Source organism: Gymnoscopelus microlampas (assembly GCF_963454915.1).
Source record: "Gymnoscopelus microlampas genome assembly, chromosome: 11".
Taxonomy (NCBI): domain Eukaryota; kingdom Metazoa; phylum Chordata; class Actinopteri; order Myctophiformes; family Myctophidae; genus Gymnoscopelus; species Gymnoscopelus microlampas.
In genome coordinates, this window is record NC_139948.1 from 17,182,207 (window position 1) to 17,203,720 (window position 21,514).

General features: G+C 41.5%; 2 protein-coding genes across 2 annotated transcripts; both read right to left on the reverse strand.

Moving 5' to 3' along the window:
• Positions 1 to 4,917: 4,917 nt before the first annotated feature.
• Positions 4,918 to 14,311, reverse strand: LOC311055550 (intraflagellar transport protein 56-like; the record flags this gene model as incomplete). Its single annotated transcript, XM_084071786.1, has 15 exons — positions 14,211 to 14,311; positions 14,032 to 14,081; positions 13,442 to 13,587; positions 12,476 to 12,647; positions 12,296 to 12,370; positions 11,348 to 11,450; positions 10,869 to 10,924; positions 10,195 to 10,248; positions 9,474 to 9,537; positions 9,049 to 9,137; positions 7,489 to 7,572; positions 7,325 to 7,394; positions 6,765 to 6,871; positions 5,567 to 5,700; positions 4,918 to 5,029 (listed from the first exon to the last, which is right to left on the reverse strand). The coding sequence occupies exons 1-15, from the start codon at positions 14,305 to 14,307 to the stop codon at positions 4,918 to 4,920; spliced, it is 1,413 nt and encodes a 470-aa protein (XP_083927912.1). The 5' UTR covers positions 14,308 to 14,311.
• Positions 14,312 to 16,689: 2,378 nt separating this feature from the next.
• Positions 16,690 to 20,264, reverse strand: LOC311055683 (small ribosomal subunit protein uS2-like). Its single transcript, XM_084071949.1, has 7 exons — positions 20,224 to 20,264; positions 19,420 to 19,591; positions 18,666 to 18,784; positions 17,771 to 18,016; positions 17,273 to 17,401; positions 16,993 to 17,152; positions 16,690 to 16,901 (listed from the first exon to the last, which is right to left on the reverse strand). The coding sequence occupies exons 2-7, from the start codon at positions 19,550 to 19,552 to the stop codon at positions 16,738 to 16,740; spliced, it is 951 nt and encodes a 316-aa protein (XP_083928075.1). The 5' UTR covers positions 19,553 to 19,591; positions 20,224 to 20,264; the 3' UTR covers positions 16,690 to 16,737.
• Positions 20,265 to 21,514: the final 1,250 nt, after the last annotated feature.

Consider the following 21,514-nt stretch of genomic DNA (forward strand, 5'->3'; position numbering starts at 1 on the left):
ATGAATTGTGTAGATGGACATCAATTATTTTAATAGTGGAGGAGAGACCGCCTGTTTCAATGGAAATAAATGCATCAGAAGGCTCGGCTCGGCTGCCACTTCGCAGTTAAAGGTCGCTCCAATGAACTGCAGCGGCCAATGAGGTATCTAGGTTTCTAGACACTTCACACAGCCGTTTAAAATACATGCTGACCACTTCTAATGTGAAATAAAACAAAGACATTAAGCATCACTATGTTTTAATCTTGGAATGATGACGTGACAGATTTGAAACCAAACATTACATCTTATCATGCTGGAGAGGGTAGGCTATGGGCTATGGCTCAGTGGTAGAGCATTTGCAAATTCAAAGCCATAACTGCATATCAAGAGGATTCTAGTTCAAGGCTGGGCGGGTGCACCCTGATTATTTAAAATGAGGGAATGACATCAATATTATATTAACTTCTCGTCAGGATTGTGTTCTTAATCAATTGTAAAATTCATTTTATTTAAAAGATTTAAACAGATGCTGTGTTTGCTGTTCACCTGGTATCCTATAGTTTCAATGGACAGGTTAGATATTATTTAGATAGATATTAGATACTGTTTAGACTGATGCTAGGTTTTTGGTTTACCTGGGATAAGTTCTTGAGGCACTACACTGTCTTTCTGCAAGTACAGGCTATGTGAATGATACCTTGCTTATTGTAAGTCACTCTGGATAAGAGTGTCTGCTTGGCTTTTTGTCCGGTATAACGGCTGGAATTACCACACAGAGAATTCATGAGACAGGGATCTATTTAATCATCTGTGATTTTATTTACATGCTGCAGAGCACAATCATACCCAACTTGACTAAAACCCTGAAGACCTGACAGCCTTTTATATAGATCCCTGCTGCAGGTACATTATCTGGATGATACCATTCTTCTAAACAAACAACATGTATACCTAGGTCACATAGATATACGGTAATTAAATGTTTACAGAAAATTGTGACCATAATAAATATATACAAAACTAAATTACAAAATGATCCAATTATAGACAGAAAATAAACTCAGTCAATTCACATTACTGCATACATTATAGCCTACAAACTTGTAACATGTACAGAAAATACACTGTGCAACAGTTACAACAACACAATAAAACATTTCTTCCATAAACAAAATACATAGAGTGTGATTAAAATGCACAGCATCCTCTCACTGGAGAATCATACACATGAAACACTGGCACTTGGTTATATGAGTTGTATGACAAAATATGATTTGATTTGATTATGTAATGAATGACCCATACATAATGTGTGTCAGTTTCCCATGTTATAGATAGAGTTTTGTTTGGAGACACAGTCTGCCACTCTCTTATGGGCTGTCAACCATGGGTGCACCCTGTGCAGCTATCTGGGGGTGTGTTGTGGTTGGCGGATGCAAGGGTGGGGGGCTGGGCGGGCCTCCAATATTCCCAATACTCAAGGGGAAAGTTCTCTCTCCCTCCCGCTACGTCTGTTAAGCTTAATTTACATTTCATCGCACAATGGTGTTGCCTGCCGAAAATAACAATCTTCAAGCTAACATGACGCAAGATCTGTTCGACACCAATGTTCTACCCTGTATAAATTATGTTTCATACTGTGGCTGGAAATAACTAACTGTTCTCAAGTCTATTAGAGGGCTACAATATTCCATATTCCTCCGAACACCCACAAAGCCCCCCCTGCCCATGCCATATGGGTCACTTTTACAGGATTTGACATGCTGACAAAATGTTAACAGTGGAAGTCACTTTGTCTCTATTTGCGGCTACTAAACAAAAAAACAGCAAACATATACTGTATATGTATGTTGTTGTTTATGACTGTTACTATGCTGCTACAATGTCAGAGGAGCCGAACAAAAAATATTTGCTCTTATGTACCTGTACCCAAGACTTAACAATAAAGATCCTCGGTTTGAACCTTGAGTTAGGGCTGGTTCACATTATTAAAGTTGAGTAATCATTAATGGAGGAGGCATTACATTAGTGTCAGAAGAAAAATATGGCTATTATTTCATAATGAACACTTCATCTGGCCATCGGTAGGTAAAATACTGTGAGCATCTGGCATAGCTTATAGGTCGATTAGTTGAGAAAGGTCGAAGTTAGGCAAGTTACATCAAGTCGGCAAAAAAATCAAAGATAGTGGTGATGATGGAGAACTAGAATTTATATAGCGCCTTTCAGAAACCCTAGATGGAGCCCTGGAAACTTTATATGCAGTACTTAGAGGAGTGAGAGGTAACACTGCTCGGATGGCTGGTGAAGCAGGGTTCAACGATGGATGATTCACACCCACAGCCAACAGGTAATTCCCATATGGCGACATCACTGCATTGGACGAGTATGCAAACAATCACCGTGGAACAGCACCCATAACCCTGTGCACACATGGTGACTGTCAAGATGTTCAAACAATAACCCACACAAGTCCAAATTTCACTTCAGCCTAGCATAGACACGGCAAGGCACGGAAACACACACAGACACAGTACCAAGCAAGTATCTCTAGCATTAAGCCATATTCCAGTTCTGTTTCCCACACTGCATCAATAGGCTCTACATAAACGCTAATAGTCAGTACTTGCACACACACACACACACACACACACACACACACACACACACACGCACACGCACATGCACACGTACACACACACACACACACACACACACACACACACACACCCTCAGCCCAGAGCGTCTGCAAAGCCCCTGTCAAATGGGTTCGTAAAGTTTAAATACATAGAATCCAGTGAGGACAGACTGGAAGAAGCTAACTCCACCACCCAGGTCTAGCTGCCAACCCAACATCAGCTCACACCACCAAATCCACCCTGGACAACATTATTCTCACCTTCCCCTCACCCCAGGTAGGGAGGCAACCCCTCCTGCCATATTAGTAGCTGCAGCACAAGAAATACTGAGACAACCAGAGGTAGCTCACCAGATCACCTTGGGGAGCCAGGCACCAGGAGGGGTCAACCTTGCCCCTGACCTGGTTGTGGAGTGGACCCCTCCAGCCCCAGCAAATTTCAAGTTACATCCCCAAAGAGACAGGCTGGTGGAACGTTTCAATAGGATTTGGGCAGTGCTCAAAAGTAAAATTACACAAAAAAAGTCGGACTTCTTACCCCTGTGTGATAAGTGTAATTCAGCAGATTGAAATCTATTACACAGCTATGCCCTATGCCCCAATCTACAGAATTTCGGGATTGAACTATGTAATACAATATTGTAATATATGAATACAAAAATATTAGAGCTAGAGACCCAAGAGGGGGGGGGGGGTACTTTTTGTTTGGGTTTGATTGTAGTATGTATTTGTAAATAATTGTAATATGTACAGTTTATTTATTTTTACCTGTTTATTTTGTGTGTATGTTTCTGTTTGGTTTTTGGGGAAAAAAGGAAAATAGGGAATCACTTCATTGTTTTGATCATAAATATATAAAGTCTTTGATCCTGTGCTTCACAATTAAAAATATTTGAAACAGGATTTGGGCGGTGCAACTGCCTCTTGTCACAATTGAACACTAGAGGGACTTGCCCATGGTGCTCATGGCCTGCAGCTCTGCTGTCCAGGACTCAGCAGCCTACACACCTGCACTACTCATGCTGCACAGAGAAATCCACACGCTCGCCAAGCTGGCATTAAAGCAGCCTCCTGGCTCTCCCTCTACCACAAAGTATGCCAGGATGTTTCTGGTCTGCCTAGAATCAGCACACAACTTTGCCAGGAGACAACTGTGGGGTGCAGGGGTGAGGAATTATGATGTGAAGGCCCAGGGTATGCACAGGGTAGGCAATTTCAGACTGTTGAGCTTATCTGGGTCTACAGCCCCCAGAAAAAAAGGCAGATGTCCCAAACTGGACTGTTAACGGGTGTGCTCCTGCGGGGTCTTGGAGCGGATTGGTGAAGTGGTCTACTGGGTCCAGATGGCACACAGGAGAAGGAGGGAGGCACTCCACAGTGACAGACTGGCTCTAAACTGTGGGGTTTCCCTCTCCAATCCACAGGACAGAATGGCGTTATACCGTGGGGTTTCCATCCCCACTCCACAGGGACAGACTGGCTCTGTAGTGTGTGATTTCCATCCCCCATCAGAGCTCCTCAGGCAACGCTGATGCCACCTTCCTGTTGTCCTTTGCTAAGAGATCTGAGCTCTGTGCCCCCTACCCTTCACTGAGCTATCTGGCTCCAGAGGGACACTGTAAACAGTGACCGTGCCCCAAAACCCATCTATGTCCCCACGCCTTCACCCACAGGTATGACCCCTGCCATACACCTTCCATGGACTCCCCCCGCCACCACCCCTACATGGTCAGTAAATGTCCACATGGATACTCAACATCCCCCACTTACCCGAGAGACATTGTGTGATTCCTCAGGAGCAAGGACATTTTGATTTGGGGAGGCAGTGTAATACCTTGTACATGTGTGTCAGTTTCCTATGTTATAATACAGAGAGTTATGTTTGGAGACCCAGCCAGCCAATCACTAATGGGCTGTGAACCAATGGGTGCAGCCTGTACAGCTAATTGGAGTGCATTGTGGGTTGGTGGCTGTACAGGTAGGGGGTTGGGCTTCAGGTAGTTTATGTATAAATTACCAGTACCCAGGGGGAATGTTGCCTTTCTCTCTCCTGCTACGTCTGTGTTATACTGTGGCTGGAAATACTGTTCTCTAAAGAGTGTTAGACGGCTTTGCAGATATGGGCTATGATATGACCGAACAATAGCCCGAGTTAGGGCTGGTTCACATAATAAAGTTGAGTAAAAACAATGAAGTGTGGACATTATATCATTAGTGGGTCACGTATCACAATATGATGAGGCAGGCGTTGTTAATCCAGTCTAAGCACTGGTCCTTGAGTTAAAAAAGGCTTACATTCACAAAGAAACCCTCTTGTCTTTTGCCCATTTCTTCAGAATCCTCTTGAGGTATTCGACCTCAGGGCTCCCTGTGTCCCTCAGCAAACGCAACACTTCTTTCAAGCGCTCACTGAGGAAAGACGCACACACACACACACACGCACGCGCGCGCGCACACACACACACACACACACACACACACACACACACACACACACACACACACACACACACACACACACACACACACACACACACACACACACACACACACACACAATGTTCTTATGTTTTCTTATAAGAGTACATTAGAAACATTGTCCGTGCTCTATGATTCTGATGTTTGTTCTTTTGGTTATTTGTTGGTGAACTAGGAAGTACAATCTGTTCGACAGTTGCACACATAAGTCACTATAAGAATGTCAGCTACAGTATATGTTTACCATGTAATGTATATTTTTGTTGTTGCTGCAGTTTACAAAGCAATGACAGTGAGAAAACCAATGATCCAATGAAGCAATATCCTGAGAGTTAATTTAACTTTGTATAAATGGCCTAAAGGTCAATTTTCACATTCTCAGAACTAATTAACACTATGATTTTGCAGTGTATGCAGTTTGTGGGTTTGGTACTCTGCTGTAGCAAATATAAGAAGGGCGTACTGTACCTTGATTCTCTCCCAGCTAAAATGAGTTGAAAGACTCCCACACAGGCCCCTCGTTTCCCCTCCCAGTACTCTGGTGTAGGGTCCAGTCTTTCCAGGACGCTAAAAGCTTTTGCCGCATAGTAAAACTGCCCCATCTGTGGAAGGGGGGAAATTTGTGTGAAACATCATAACCGTTTGATTCGAACCCCCAGACTCCACGGTGGTGGGGAGCTGATTTACCACTGCTGTGCTACCCAAGCACCTTCTCACTCACTTAATTTCCTTAGAACCATAACGCATGTAGGCATCTGGCTGAGTCATCAGGATTCCACATTAACCCTGGCATCCTTATTGTGGGTACCGGTATGTCATTATATCAGTTAAATATCTACGAAAATAGCAGATCTACAAGCTCACAAAGTATTAGATCCGCTATTTTCACTGAAAGTTCTTTCCACCAAATGTTTGCCTATGTATTCCCAAAATAGGGATGCTAGGGGTCCATATGGTTACATGGTTAACCTCACATCTTCACCCCCACTCCCAAAAAGCTACAATTACAAATGACACTTCCTAGGCATTTTTAGCTCTTATCCAGAGTGACTTACTAAAGGGCAAGGTCAGTTTAAGTGCCATTTGTCAACGACCACAGGGCAAGTAGCCATGAGATTAGAATGCTATGATAACAAAGATATGCTGCAGCAACAATCTGAGCATGCTGCAGTAATAACTTTGTTGATCAAGTAAACAACAAAGTGAATAAGACTGCTGCAGAAGATGGCCAGAGACTATACAATCCTGACGGATGGGGCGAAGTCACAGGTCATTCAACAGCTCGGGGGCCAGGAGGGAGAAGGGTATGGGCCAGCTGGAATGTCAGTGAGGAATTGCTGACTAGTGTGTGGGATGGATTGTAGGGTTGGATCATAGGCGGTCACGCCCATGGCCGCCTTGTAGGTCATCACCAGTGTTTTGAACTGGACATGAACAGCCACAGGAAACCAGCGGAATGCAGACAATTATCTGTTGCTTGTTTCCTAGTACTAACATACACCACCATCCGCCCCTATTTAGTTGTGGAAAGACCTTTCTAGGATGACAATAATATTGTCTCTGACCTATGTACTCCTTACTATTTGGTTCCGTGTCAAGTTGGTGATCAAGGAATTCTTGTAAATTCTTGCAAATCCCACTGGAGCACCATGTAAACATGCTATACCTTGTAACAGTCATTAGCTATGAGCTGCAGGAGGCTGAAAGACTCAGCTGAGGTCTCCATCTTCAGGTAATGCTCCCAGGCAAGCTGAGCTTTGCCATTCATTATGTCTGAAACAAATGACATGCAGCTATTAATATGGTGGTCTATTTGGTGTTAATACAAGGACAAGACAAGATTCCTATACAGGTATAATGTAAAAAATAAACAAAACAAACTAATAATAATAATAGTTTCTTATCAAGGTTTTTTTTCACAACCCAAAAGTTCAAAGAAAATGTACCAATCTGTTCTCAACTTATATTGCTAAGAAACAAACACACAAACCTACAACAAACAGGCAGGACCGATTAACCTTCCCACACTTACAGTACAAGCTCACAATGTGAGCTTGTAAAGATGCTATTTGCCCTATTTTCATTGTTTCATTTGTTTTAGTTTTTATGAAAAGTTTTGAAAATGTTTGACCCCCCTCACAAAAAAACAAGGACACAAGGGTTAATGTGGTTAAAGGTCAAATTAATTCAAATTCAACAATATATTATAGAGGAATACTAACGTACAGCTGCGTACCAGCCAGCTCTGGTACACGTAGTCACTCTTGATAGAGTCATTCTGAATGAGCAGGAAGGCCTAGAAGGTAGTGAAATGATACACATAAGAGTGGATTAATATAAACATTTTCCATCTTCTATTAACCGTGAGGGGATAAGCTCATGACTGGTACCTCCTCAGCCTCCGCGTAGTTGCCAATGGCAGCTTTTGCTTGACCATAGTTGTAATTGAAGACGTCATCATTGGGGAAGTACTTCTGAGGACAGGAAAGTCAGAGAAACAGGACTATTGTTGATTAATAATAAATAACAAGACAGGCCAGTCTGAAGTCATGAGGAGCTCGATGTTTGTGATGGCAAGCCACAAGGCCAGTTTAGTGGCAGTTTTGTGGTCAGAGAGTCCGCCCTAATACTGAGAGGTCGCAGGTTCAATCCCTGGCCGAGTCATACCAAAGACATAAAAATTGTACGTGATGCATCTTTGTTTGGCACTCAACATCAAGGGTTGGATTGAGGGTGCGTCCCTGTGACACACAGTACTAGCGTCATGTCCGGGGGTGTACTTTTACATCAAGCCGCCTCACTCTAATGAAACAGGAGATAGGCTCCTGACCTATGGGACACAGAATATAGTGTCCCATAGGTCATTGGTTCTCTGAGAATCACTGCTAGAGAGCCATAAAAACCTTCTCTTATTGGGGTCCCTGGCTTATCTTTTCAAATGGGGGTCCGTGGGGTAATAAGTGTCCATTTGGGGGTCCTTGACATGAAAAAGTTTGAGAACCACTGCCATAGGTCATGACTTCGGTTATCTCCATACAACAACTTCATTTTTGGGCAACATTTGGGGGGACATACAGTACAGACAAACTCTGTTATAGACAGCTGACCCCTTTGGTACCAAGCCGTAGACTGAGACTCCTGTCAAAAGTAGAGGCATGGATTCCAAATCCATCGCCCCCAGAAAATCCAACCCTGAACTTTGACCTTTTCTCACGTAATGCCCCAACACAAACATTTCACCTGCATTTAGGCTCGGCTTGGTCTGTTCATGTAATGCATTATGGGTGTGATCTTGCCGGTTCAGGATCGACTACCTTTGCTTAAATGCACAGGATAAATAAACACATAAGCATACTGGTATACAAACAGTATATCAAATACTGAACGTAGTCTCCACAGCCACCATGCGCCTCGCCATGTAGGTCTCACTGGTACTATCGCTTTATGTATGTCTGTGAATACACTGCCTTGCCATCACAATGTATATATGCCTGTGAATATAGACATATAGCGATAGTTACTATATCACTATACTGTATATGGACCCCTTATTCCCACACATTTCATATATATGACATTTCCTAATTGATATCTGCTGCTAAGGGATGTCTCTTATTTGCACAAGGGAATGAAGGTCTCTGCTTTATTTCTATTTAATTCTTTGAGAACACATTTGATATGTACATTTGATATTGTTTTGTTACTTGACATTTTCCTGTTTTCATGACTATCTATTTTGTAACTGCAATTGGTGGAAGCTTGTACAGAAAATAATTTCACCCACTACTTTACTCCTGTAAACCTGCTGTTATGTGACAATAAACTTGAAGTTGGAAGTTGTCACACAAAAGACAGGCATTAAAAGAAATACTAATAACAGCACAACCCATAACAGACACATAGTAGAACAGATAAGACACAAGAACATGTGTTAACAGTTCACCTTTTACCTTGATAGAGCTGAGGTAAAGGAGAACATCGTCAAACTGGCGAAGCAGAAAGAAGTAGGAGGCTAAACACTGTCTGCCAGGAATGGTGTCTGTTTCACAAAGAAACACAAGAGGTGAGTTACACTCAGAATTACAGTGCTACTTCTGTATGAGTATGTAGTGCATGGATTCTTTATAGTTAATGTAATCCATCGTATGATGGTTTGCGCTCGGAAATAGCCAATCTACAACGCGTTGCAGTGTGATGCTTTGTGAGCTTGTAAGTCTGCTAATTTCGGAATGGGACACAAGTATTAATCAGGATTTACACAAAGCAAAAAAAGACTGTCAAGGCCAAGGGATGGTCATGAGATACTGTATGTACCCTGGGTAGGGGATCAGGGGATGGGTGGTGAGGCAGGAGAAAGTGGGGGTGTCACACTCACCACATTCACTGGGTGATGAACCAACAGCTTGGAAAAGCTGCTGAGCCATTTTGAGATGATCACCCTGCCACGTCAAAGAGAATGCTATTAAATGTGGTATAGCAATGATACAAAACTACTTTTGATACAATCTGTTCAAAAAATAAAACATTCAAATCTGTGCAATGGAAAACATTCTTCAAAAAAAAACTGGGCGTTTTTAAAAGAAACCCTGGCTAATAAGCATTATATGCCTGAATACTTTATAATTGCCATCTATAACCCTCTATATAAATTAAAAACACCTTAAATATTTAATTTATTTTAGAAATAGTAACATCTTTTACTCAAGGGGGGCAACGCCCGTCTCAAGTTGATGATGTCATTTAAGACAGATAAGATGGAGCCAGGACATTTAGAGATTTATACGGCAGTTCCCAGTTGCAGGATCTTAATAACTTAATAACTAACTAATCCTTGATTTTATTGGGAGCCAGTGAAGATTGTGAAGACTGTTTTTGTTATATTTAGAAAGTAGAGAGACATGATACTGAAGGCAGAAATAGGGGAAGTACATGCAGCTAAGGTCTCCAGCTGGAATAAAACCTGGGACATGGTGATTATGATGTCGACTAACTCTCCGGTCCGGTTTTTTTTAGTGAGTTGGTGTGATGAGAACTTGCATACAGTACCATAGCCAACTCCACAACTCCCCAAAAATTCTACCAGTGCACCAACTTACTGAGGCCGTGTCTTGTCCCAGTTCTGCATTCACCACCGCCTTCAAAATGTATTCCTGAGAGAACAGAAAGAATTCAAGTACGGAGGTACAGTATGAAGAGAAGATGTTCTTCACAATGCAAATGTCCATGGAGCTTATTGCTAAAACTGAACTGACTCTGACATGGAGAGGGGGGGATAGAAAGGAACACGCACACACTTACTGGGCGCTGAGCTGTATTAAAACTAACACTGCCCTGAACCAGAGAGAGAGAGAGAGAGAGAGAGAGAGAGAGAGAGAGAGAGAGAGAGAGAGAGAGAGAGAGGAAGATAGAATGTGTGTGATTGAGAGAGTGAGATAATATGAGAGAGAGAGAGAGAATGGAGGGAAGGGGAGGAGGAGGGTGTGTTATTACACAAATGCTCACCACATGTCAACATCATTGTGTACTTGTATGTTAATGTATGTGTACCTGTATGAATGAATGAACCATTGTAAAGCGCTTTGAGCACTTGGAAAAAGCGCTATAAAAATGCAATTCATTATTATGTTGGATAAGGATTAATAGAGAAGGAAATTGGAAGGCGAAAGCACAGGTATCATCTTAAATCCTAACACATGGAAACGTGGGGAACCACGAATAACATGGAAGGGGAAGTAACAAACATGAGAAGTAAAGGGAATGATGATTCTACCTGTGGTACGCTGAGTTCTAAGTCTTTGATCAGGTTATAAGCTTCCTGGACCTCATCTGTGAAAAGCAAACACATGACCTGTAATCCATTAGCATCACCTGCACACTGTATGCGTAAAAGAAATCTAATAATCATGTGGATCCACATGGGAATGGTGTGGCTCCACTCAGTCATCTAAGACGTACAGTATCTATGACGTACAGTATGACTCCAAATATGAGCAAGGTTTCAGCCCAATCAAACCGCCATTGTCTTCATTATAGTTCAAAAAGTATAAAACGTGTGAAAAACATTAGTTCTTGGCCTTCGGTGACCTACTGGCTGGGGGGGCACAAGAAATGTGCCCCCCACACACACACACACACACACACACTGACCCATTTGTAGACGGCTAGCCTGTATGGCAAACAAAGTATACTTGTCAATGACAAAAAGGACAACAATAACACAGGTTTAGCATGAGAGCATTATACACTCACCTTGTCTGAGATGATAGATGACCAGGTTGAGCCGAGCCTCAGGTATAACATCTATCAAAGCAGGAAACGCTTGTAAAGCTCCCTCCCCACCGCGAAACACAACCTGAAAACACCAGACATCAGCCCTCAGCATCACCATAAATCATAACATCATGACATCACATTTCCAGATCAGTTTGCAACTGCTGGTTATTCGTGGTCTTAGGCAGATGACATTTTCAAAGTCAGTATTCAATATTAATTCAGATCATTCAGATCGTCCTTCTTAAAAAGACCCATCATACAGTATGTTAATGAAACACTTTCACTAGCAAAATAATAATAATGACTACAAATACTGCATGGTGGTTGTATGCCACTGACAACAACTCGTTGTTAATTGTATGCCTTACCTATGCACCTTTTAATCTAGGTGTGCGAAAGCTTTTTAATAGTTGTGAGCCCACATTGACCTAGACCTAGATCTTTTGTACCACCTACTTGTACTGTGATGTATCTCCAGGACACTGCAAATGAGGGCAACCTCAATGTCGTTCGAGAATAAATAAAGGTTTGAATGAATGAATGAACTTCTAATCAGTTCATCCTTGAGTCCAACTGGACTTTTGCGCCATATGTCATGAATTTGACTGAAGCAATTCCGGAGATATTGCGTTCACAGGGTTTGGACATACATACTGTACATACATACAGTATGTACATACCTATATAATGTATGTATGTATGTATGTATGTATGTATGTATGTATAGATGGATGGATGGATGGATGGATGGACGGATGGACGTACGGACGGACGGACGAACAACCCTAAGAGACATAATGCATAAAAATTACAATTTGGAACCACCAAAAGCTATTTGTGTAAAGAGAGTCAGCTGCCATTGAGTGAGATGCTGCTAATTGACTCAACTCTACAAGCCAGTCAGTAATGGTAACTCAATCTTACCAAGTTGTGTTGGATTAACTCCTTGGCAAATTCAAAGGAAGAAGAGGATATGTTCATCAGGTTCTTCAGCTCAGCCTAAGGAGGGATGTACAAAAATATTCAGACAGGATCAGATGGAACATCTCAAATAGCTTGTACCTTAAAGTGACATAAAATGTTTACGTATACATAAAGAGTAACCTCGGCTGCTTTCCCATTGAAGAGCCTGAAGTGGTTGCAGGCGTTGAGGTTGAGGGCGATGGTAGAATGTGGGAAGTTCTGCAGGTAGACCGCCAACACCTGCTGGGAGACATCGTAGTAGTCCAGTTTGTAGTAGCAAAGAGCCACGTACACATTCAGGGCCAGGTATTCTCTGAAGAAGACCAAAACAGCATTAATGGACTCAGGTGTTTTGAACAAGCTAACACCACTCTGCCACACTTTTCATTAACAAGACTCCATTGTACTGAACATAATACTATACTTACCTTTCTGTTATCTAACTACCCTTTTCAACATCATCTCTGTCTGTATTATGCCAAAGTCCTACTCTCAAAACAAGGAAAACCCTCTTTCTTCTCTCCCACATACAGTCTCCCCACACCCTTTCATGTGTGTGATAAGTATGTGTGAATGAATGTGACAGTGAACATATTTTTTCCTGTGTAATGCAATTGACCAGTGTGGTATGTATTTATCCATCACGTCAAAGTTAAAATTCCTATTTATAGTTATATATATGTACACATTGCAGTGAAATTAGTGGTAGCATGACATGGGGGAAGAAAATGTAATATAAAAAAAAAAGTTAAAGCAGAAAAAAATATCCATGAATTCAAGTTTCCATGGAGTGAACTATCCCTTTAAGCCTACTTATAGGAACACCAGTGCAAATGTGGTTAACATACACTACATAAACTAATAATTATTTTTAAATTGTGACATTATCAAACAAAATTATCAAGCATATCAGACACTATATATTTCCCAAAAGGAAATGCATGCGTTTAATTCAGTATGACCAGAAGCAGGGATAAAACATATCCACGCAGGTGATAAGCATGAATGACCAAAGGGGGGAATATCAAAAACAGAGGCATGGATTTTGTCCCATCTCCCCCAGACAATCCAACCCTGGCTGTATGTTCTGTTGTCACACAACCTCACCTGTTCTGCAGCAGAATGCGCTGGTAGATGTCAATGGCCTCCTGGTAATGGGAGCGCATGTAGTGGATGGAAGCCAGGCTCAGCTGGTCTTCAGTCACATCCTCCAGGTTCTGGTGGAATGACATCAGCTTCTTCTCATCATTGAACTAGAACCAGAAAAAGAGCCATAATATAAGAAAATGTTACTGTTCTGTGTGTGCTCTAGTCTGGTGTGATTCTACATTGTCAGGACCAGGATTGTTTTGAACATAATTATACGTAAATTAGGGTTATATTCACATACTGTACATTCATGAGCAGTTTGATTAGTAGATATTTTGTAATACATGCTATTTGAGCATTGCTAAACATATGTTTCCCTCCAATATTCACAAACATTACCATAATCAACCTGTTACGGCCCAAAATACAGCATACTGTATAGTTTAAAAATAATTAATAGTTAGCCCTATGAAGAGCTGAGTTAATGACCAAGAGTATAAATAATTGACTCAATGCTATTTTTATGTAATTTTTGGTGATGAAGCAACCCGTTTGACCCACTGATTGGGCCTTTAAAGAAGAGAGGCTCATTCATGGGAAAGGCTGACCTTGTGTGACAGGTGGAACAGCAGTCTGTTCTGCAGATGACTTTTAGGGGCTGGAAAAAGACAAAGGTAGTGTGAATGGGTGAGCTCAAGAGGAGCTATTGTGTTTACGTGTATTATTCATGAGTGAATGTGTAAGTGTGGAGTAATGTGAGAGGTCAGGATGGATGGATGTGAGGTACCTTTGAGTGCTGCCTCCTCAGCTTCCTTGTAATGACCCAGTAGGAACAGGGTGCAGGCAAGGTAGCCCCAAACCTCTGAATTGCATTCTGGCTTCATTGTCAGGGCTTTGTACACCTATGGAAGTAATTATGTTATGCAAAATCATAGGATATACAGTATGAATGTCATTTGATTAATCCCAATGTTATGTTTTACATGTATAGAACCTTTATGGTGCATGAAATAGGCTTTTTGTTTTTAGACCGTTTCAGACCTCCATAGCTCTTCTGTAATCCCACAGATGGAAAGCACAGTAGCCCAGCCACAGGTTTGCATCCACTGCTTTCTCGCCTATATCATGCTGAAACTATCCAAAGGAATACATTATAAATATGATATAAATTGTTTCACTCATGTTTGAAAGTGAGAAAACCCCATAGCATTTTTCCAATGAATTTACAAAAACACAGACCTTCAACAAAGTTCACGGCAGGTGGCATTACCTCCAACAATGTAATTGCTCCGAGATAGTCCCTTTTGATGAGAAAATCTTCAACAAGGGGCGACTTTTTCCCCTTGGGTTTATTAACCAGCGTGGCATCCTCAGTAGCTGGTTTTATCCTAGACAAATTCTGTGAAACACAGTGGGGTAAAGTAACCAAGTAAATTTACTCAAGTTAATATTACTTAAGTAATATTTTGAGGTATTCTTTTTTACTTTACTTGAGTATTTCCAATTTTCTGTACTTTAACTTCTAGTCCACTTACATCTCAGAGGCAAATATTGTACTTTTACTCGACTACAATTATTTGTAAACTTTAGTTACTAGTTACTTTGTAAAACATTGCCCTATATATACTTTGGCTATTTGAAAATAGCAGATCTACATGCTCACAAGGCATTGCTTTGCGACTTGTGAATTGTGGATCGGATATTTTCAAAGGATTTCATACATTTGGAAACTTGTGAAATGGGCCATTACATTGTGTAAACGATTACTTTTGCTTTTAGTACTTAAGTATCTTTTGACACCGATACTTTTACTCAAGTACATTTTAAATATGGGTCTTCTGCTTGTAACAGAGTATACATTGCAGTATTGATACTTTTACTTAAGTAAAGAAATGTAATACTTTTTCCACCACCAGTGAAACATGAGCACGCAAATCTGACAATCATTTTAAGAATATTGTTTAGCTGAAGTTGTAGTGGAGCTAATATGGTAACATTACATAGCTTGGGTATTACCCAACTTTTAAAAAGTTATTAACTTAGCTTACCATGGTGGAAGTGTCGACCTTGATTTAGTTACATGAACAAGCATAAGCACGCGGTTAGTAAAACGTTACTAACTCTATCGAACAAAGTTAATTAGAATAGTCGCCGTTCATTCCAAACAAGCTCCGTTGACACTCTGGGTCTGGTTGCTAAGCAACAGTGTCTCCTCCTGGACAACTTTTTACAAGAAACAATGGACTCCTAATACTAGTTCCGCCAGAGTATTTTGGTTAATGTCTGTACGAAAACAGACACACAAACCCAGTTATTTTGTATTTCCCAAGAAAAACGTTATTGTTGGATTTATTTTCTTTTTAGGTCTGCAGTCCACAGACTCCACACTACTTGGGAATTAAGCAGTACTTTGAAAAACATTGTGTTTCCCAAGAAAAACGCATTTTTTTCCCACTCAAAATGCCCCCAATACCAACCTGGGACTATTTCTTATAAATTAGGGTTATACTCATAATCCTTGCTGTCAGACAGAAACCTGCATCTCCATATTTCAACTTTTCTGTAAATGAATGGCCTACTTTGTCATATTACAGTGTCACATGATATGTAGCAAAAATGGCCTATCTACAAGATCACTACATGTCACATCTGGCTGCGAGCTTGTATCTCGACTATTAAAAAAAAATACATTTAAAGTGTTTTTTGAACAGATGAGAAGTATTAAGAGCTTGTGACCAACTACAGTGGAATAAGTTCTTTTTCCATTTGAAAAGTCAAAGGACGACTTCACCGATTTTCAACCTATCTTCATATAATTGGTCCTCACTAATACTCATGATAAAATGGTACCATTTTTTTTTCATTCGGTCTGTCTCAGAGGGCTGTGGACAGTTCAGAGTCCTGTCTACCAGTGGCATCATCAATGGGGAATCCAAGCTAATAGAAACTGCAGGCTTTCTATTCCTGGAAAGTTGCAATGCAACAAAAGAAGCCATTGTTCTCGTGTTAATAAAGATCTAAATAAAAAAAGATAGGTTGAAAAGGGGTGAAGTCGTACTTTAAGGTTTTGGACACAAGGTTTACATCAACAATATACTGTACATTTGTCAGGAGTTTGTTTGATATATGCAATGGAAGCTTTCTGGCCCCAAAACTATTAATTTACACTAATTCAGGTAGTTCAAAGCTACCGATATAGTTGAAAAAGGTTTTCTGAGGTGACCCGATAACCTTTAGTTCACAACAAAACAGAAACAAGTCATGAGTGAGTCTGTAAAAAGAGCTGCTTTATTGTCATCGCCAAGGTCAGTGATCTAATTAGACCAGTCAGCAGTGGCTCCGCCCCAGTCAGATGCCTGGGCAGTGGGGGCAGCAGACCAGTCCTCAGTGGCAGGCTGAGCACTCCAGTCCTCACCAGTGAAGCCTTCACCTGCAGCCGGCTTGGCAGGAGCAGCGGCGGCAGCCGCAGCACTAGTCGCTGTAAGGAGACAGGATAAGTTGTGGTTTAGCAAATGCTGAACGCAAGTAACAGGTCATACATTACAACATATCAGTGGATTTGTTCTTACCAGCAGGGAACTGCTGGATGGGCACTGATGGAACAGCCACACCCTCAGACCAGTCAGTCACCTCAGGCTGAGTGAACTCAGCGGCTGGGGCGGTCCACTCTCCCTGGAACTCCTCCTTGCCAACAGCCTTCTCAGCTGCAGCCTGCTCCTCCTTCTCAATCTGCAAGGAATGGTGACATTTAAGATGAGACAATGGCTGCTAAAACATCTGTAATATACTGGGACAAATAACAAGTCATTATAGAAGTGAGGACATGAAATCCAGTGCTGTCAATCTCACCTCCTCAGGATCCCTGTAGAAGTAGAGATCAGGCATGACCTCCCAGGGGTGCTCCCTGGAGATGGTACCCCTGAACCTCAGCACCTCCCTGGCCAGCATCCACCACATGAGACCCACAGAGTGGTGACCCTGGAACACAAACCATCAGTTATGATGATGTACAAAACTCACTGCCAGTCATTATGGGGCCTTACACATGGTCAAATAAACCCACAAGGGTATTAAGATATAGAACACAAACATTTTGACTGTGTAGCAAGGCCTATGTACCCACTTCCCAAGGAGCACCTGAGAGATGGGGAAACAAGGCCTTGCATTGCTGTAGCACACATTCTGCACCCAGAACTGCACTGAAGAGACAGCGACGGGCTCTAACTGTGTGCATGATGTCCTTATGAGACCATTAAACCTTGATCATAAAATACATTGACTAAAAACCTCTTATCAAGTCACATGACATCACAATTTACAACAGATTTGTAAATCAGTCCACCTCACCTTGTTGTTACAGGGGATGGAAATGTCCACGTATCTGAGTGGGGAGTCTGTGTTGCACAGAGCAATGGTGGGGATGTTGACGTAGGAGGCCTCAGTCAGTGGCTGATGGTCAACACGAGGGTCCGTCACGATCAGAAGGCGGGGCTCCCTGAAGGCAGCCTGGATCTGATTGGTGAAGGTTCCAGGGGTGAAACGACCTTGGAAGGTGCTGGCACCAGTAGCAGAGGCAAACTTCAGCACTGCTCTCTAAAGACAAAGGGGAAGTTACAGAAATTACGTTCTTTCCAAACTTTGCTTGAGTGACTGTTGTGACAAGGCCAATACCCGATTTATACTTAGTCGTATGCACCAAAAATAATCGATCTACAAGCTCACAACACGTTGCGATGTGAGCTTGTAGTTCAGCTACTGTATTTTGGGCACGCAACCCAAGCACAAATCAGGCATTAATGTGACACAGGTTGTTAGGTAACCCCAGTCACAGGACGTCAGTCCTCGTGGCGTCAGAAAACCCGGCCGAGTCACTGTAGCACACTTCCGACACCTAACCACCGACATCAGTGGCAGGTTTTAATAATGTGCATAGAAAAAATATAAACAAATTAAATGATCCGTGAGGCGCATTATTCAGCTAATAAAACGTGTCTACCCATTGTATTTCTCTTCACAGTAAAGAACTAGCTTTTAAAAAGACACCAGGTAAAAAGGCTACTTTAACCATTTAAACCCTATATACTTAGTTATTGTAATAGCAAAAACAGCCAATCTACAAGCTCATGATGCGTAGATGCCATTTTCACATCATGTTGCCAATTTTCACAGAATGCTCGCCTATGATGACATGCCCAGAATAGGGATGCTAGGGTTCATGTGGTTAAAAAGAATGTGTTCATACCTGTCCAGTGTTCCTTGAGGAGATGACGCACACATCAGCTGGGTTCTCAATTGCAACGATGGCCCTGGCAGCCAACAGCAGCTTCTCCCAAGTCTTCCTCAGGTTGATGATGTACACACCTGGAGACGGAGGAAAGAAAGTGAGCTACACACGTCAGCAAGACACGTCAAATGTGTTCCTTATAGGAAATAAGCCCTAGATGTTTTATACTACCATCATTCGATGGTGTCATACAGCTGATCTACAAGCTCACAATGCATTAAGTTGTGAGCTTTTATATCCCTTTTTTTATCCTGTCCAAAATAGGGACAACAGGTTAAAATTGGTCAAAGGCATCTCCCAAGTGTAAAACTCCACAGGATAAAAAGGGAGTGTATGGAAATCAAATTTGTGTAATCCTGGATGGGGTAAACATGTGAATTCACCAGGGAAAACTCCCTTTTTATATGAAAAACTGACAATAGCCATTAAGCTTCTTTTTTTTACTGTGAGGACATAACTAATTCCTTTTCATAGTTTTTCTATCCAGCATGTTGTAAATTGAACATTCCGATGTAAATGCTTTGACAGTTCCTGTAACATGAACATTAATACCACTCCTCACCCAATGGAAGTACTGTACATATCCCACACCTACCCTTCACTACCACCTGGGAGCATATTTTATGTTTTTTCAGGGAAACTTAATTTTATATTTATATGTGCCTCTGTGTGCGACTTTATATTGAATTAGCATGATTAGTCCAACACTGACCATCGCTTTTTCTCTTATAGACGTACTGCTCCATCTGGAAGTCCATGTTGGTTCCTCCCAGGTGGGTGGATGCTGCTAGGAACTTCAGCACATCCTCCTCCTTCATCTGAAGGACATCCAGACCTCCGGACATCGTGACCGCTTTTCCTGCGTTACGAGTTAGATGGAAAAGCTGGAAGAGGCCAGGGAGGACAAGAGAACATCACCATCATTGACATGTGGTGGTAGGTAGCAATTCCGTGGGTGAGACCAAGCTTAAATCAAAGTAGTTTAATACAATTGTTCTAAAACTTTAGTTTCAAGGACCGCTATTTTGGTATGCATTAGGCACATAGACCACCACAACTACAAATGGAATACATTTATACACTCTCGGGCCTGTAGGAGTCCATTTGGTTCCACCAATTTAGCTGGGGACATTTAGCCAACAACCATTTAGAACCTCTCAGTCAATCTGTTCAGCAATAACATCACTCGTATAAGTATATAATACTTGGCAATATGTTCCTAGCAGGCGATAACTTTTAGCTATAACACTGGCTACGAGAAAGGCGTCTATACTAAACGTTAAGCTATCCAGCTGCGCGCTTCCGAGTATAAACTATGGAGCAGGGCGCATGTCCGCAGCTAGCAGTTAGCTACCTACGTTAGCTCCTACTTATACTGAACATTTGACGTAATTCAAACAGTTGCTTTAAAATATGTCCGTGTATGATGTACTGAGTTGAATTTCCTGTGTTTATCCGACTCATTTGGGCGAAATTTGAAGGCTTATTTACGTAAAAATGCCACTTTTTGACTCACCACGAGACAACGCCGTATGGATATCTGGGCACAGGGTGTAAAAAGAACGATGGGAGGAAATGACGTAGATTTTATACCAAGGCTTCTACACTTCTGATTGGCTGTCTTTTTAGACGGCAGTTGTCTGTGATTCTGCTATGTTGTCAGCAGAGAGTGCTGTCGTCTCACATTCACAGTTTTTGTGCCATTGAGGAAGGTAACTTGAGGTCGGACGGGAATCCCATATTAAGACAATGGGGAGATAGGGATGGAAAGACCATATTAAGACAATGCTGAGACGCTTGACTTCTCGGTTAAAGAGTGGCCTGTGTTGCAACGTTATTTGCTAGAGATAGTGTTGTCGGGGTTAAAGTTATCGCAATATGTACACAGTGACACAGCGTTATATCTAGAAATATATTTGAAATACATTGAGAATTTCATTAACTGTAAACTGCATAAAGCTGGGTGCCAGTATTGCCATGGGAGACCCTCCTGGCACCCTGGGCTTTGGAAGACACATGCAAAGAACAGAGGAACATGCTTATCCATCTGGGATGCTGCTGCTTGGTGTTGACCTAACAGGGTTGTTTGGGATAAGGTGAGGACATCAGGAGGACATTGAGTCATACAAATAAAGTTAATGGAGGGAACTGGGCGATGTGTCACCTGAAATAACATGTTATTTCCATTTCCAATAGACACTGTTGATTTGTTGGGTACAAGTGTGTGTACCCAACTGTGTCACTCACCACCATAATCATAAATAATGTAGGCTATATCTGTATTCTGGCATAAATAGGCTATATTTGTGACTTAAGAGAGCATCACTTACTGTAGTTACACACACAGGTTGATACTGTATAATTTACGTTTTTCTATGAATTATTATTATTTATTTTTTGTATATATATTTTTTCATGTGGACACCACAGTGATGCAGTCATGCCAATTACAACACAAAATACAACATCGGGACAAAAACAAAATAAGGCAAAAGGAAACGGGCAACAAAACATTGACACAAAATATACATCAGTAAAAAGGCAAAACAAAAAAACTAACAGGAAAAGCAAGATACAGAGGCACAAAAACTAACCCATGTTCAAGTTCATATTCTTTACTGCTCTTTTTCTCCAACTAGAACATCAGAGTAACAGATCATTAATTTGGTAAGTCCTTCATAGAGTGCCTGATAATAAAACAGTACCGAGTTAAAGTTAAAGGTTCTATGAAGACTATGAATTAACATGTAAATGTCATACCAGAGGGGATCATAACATTAGCTGAATTGAGCACAAAGGACCCCAAT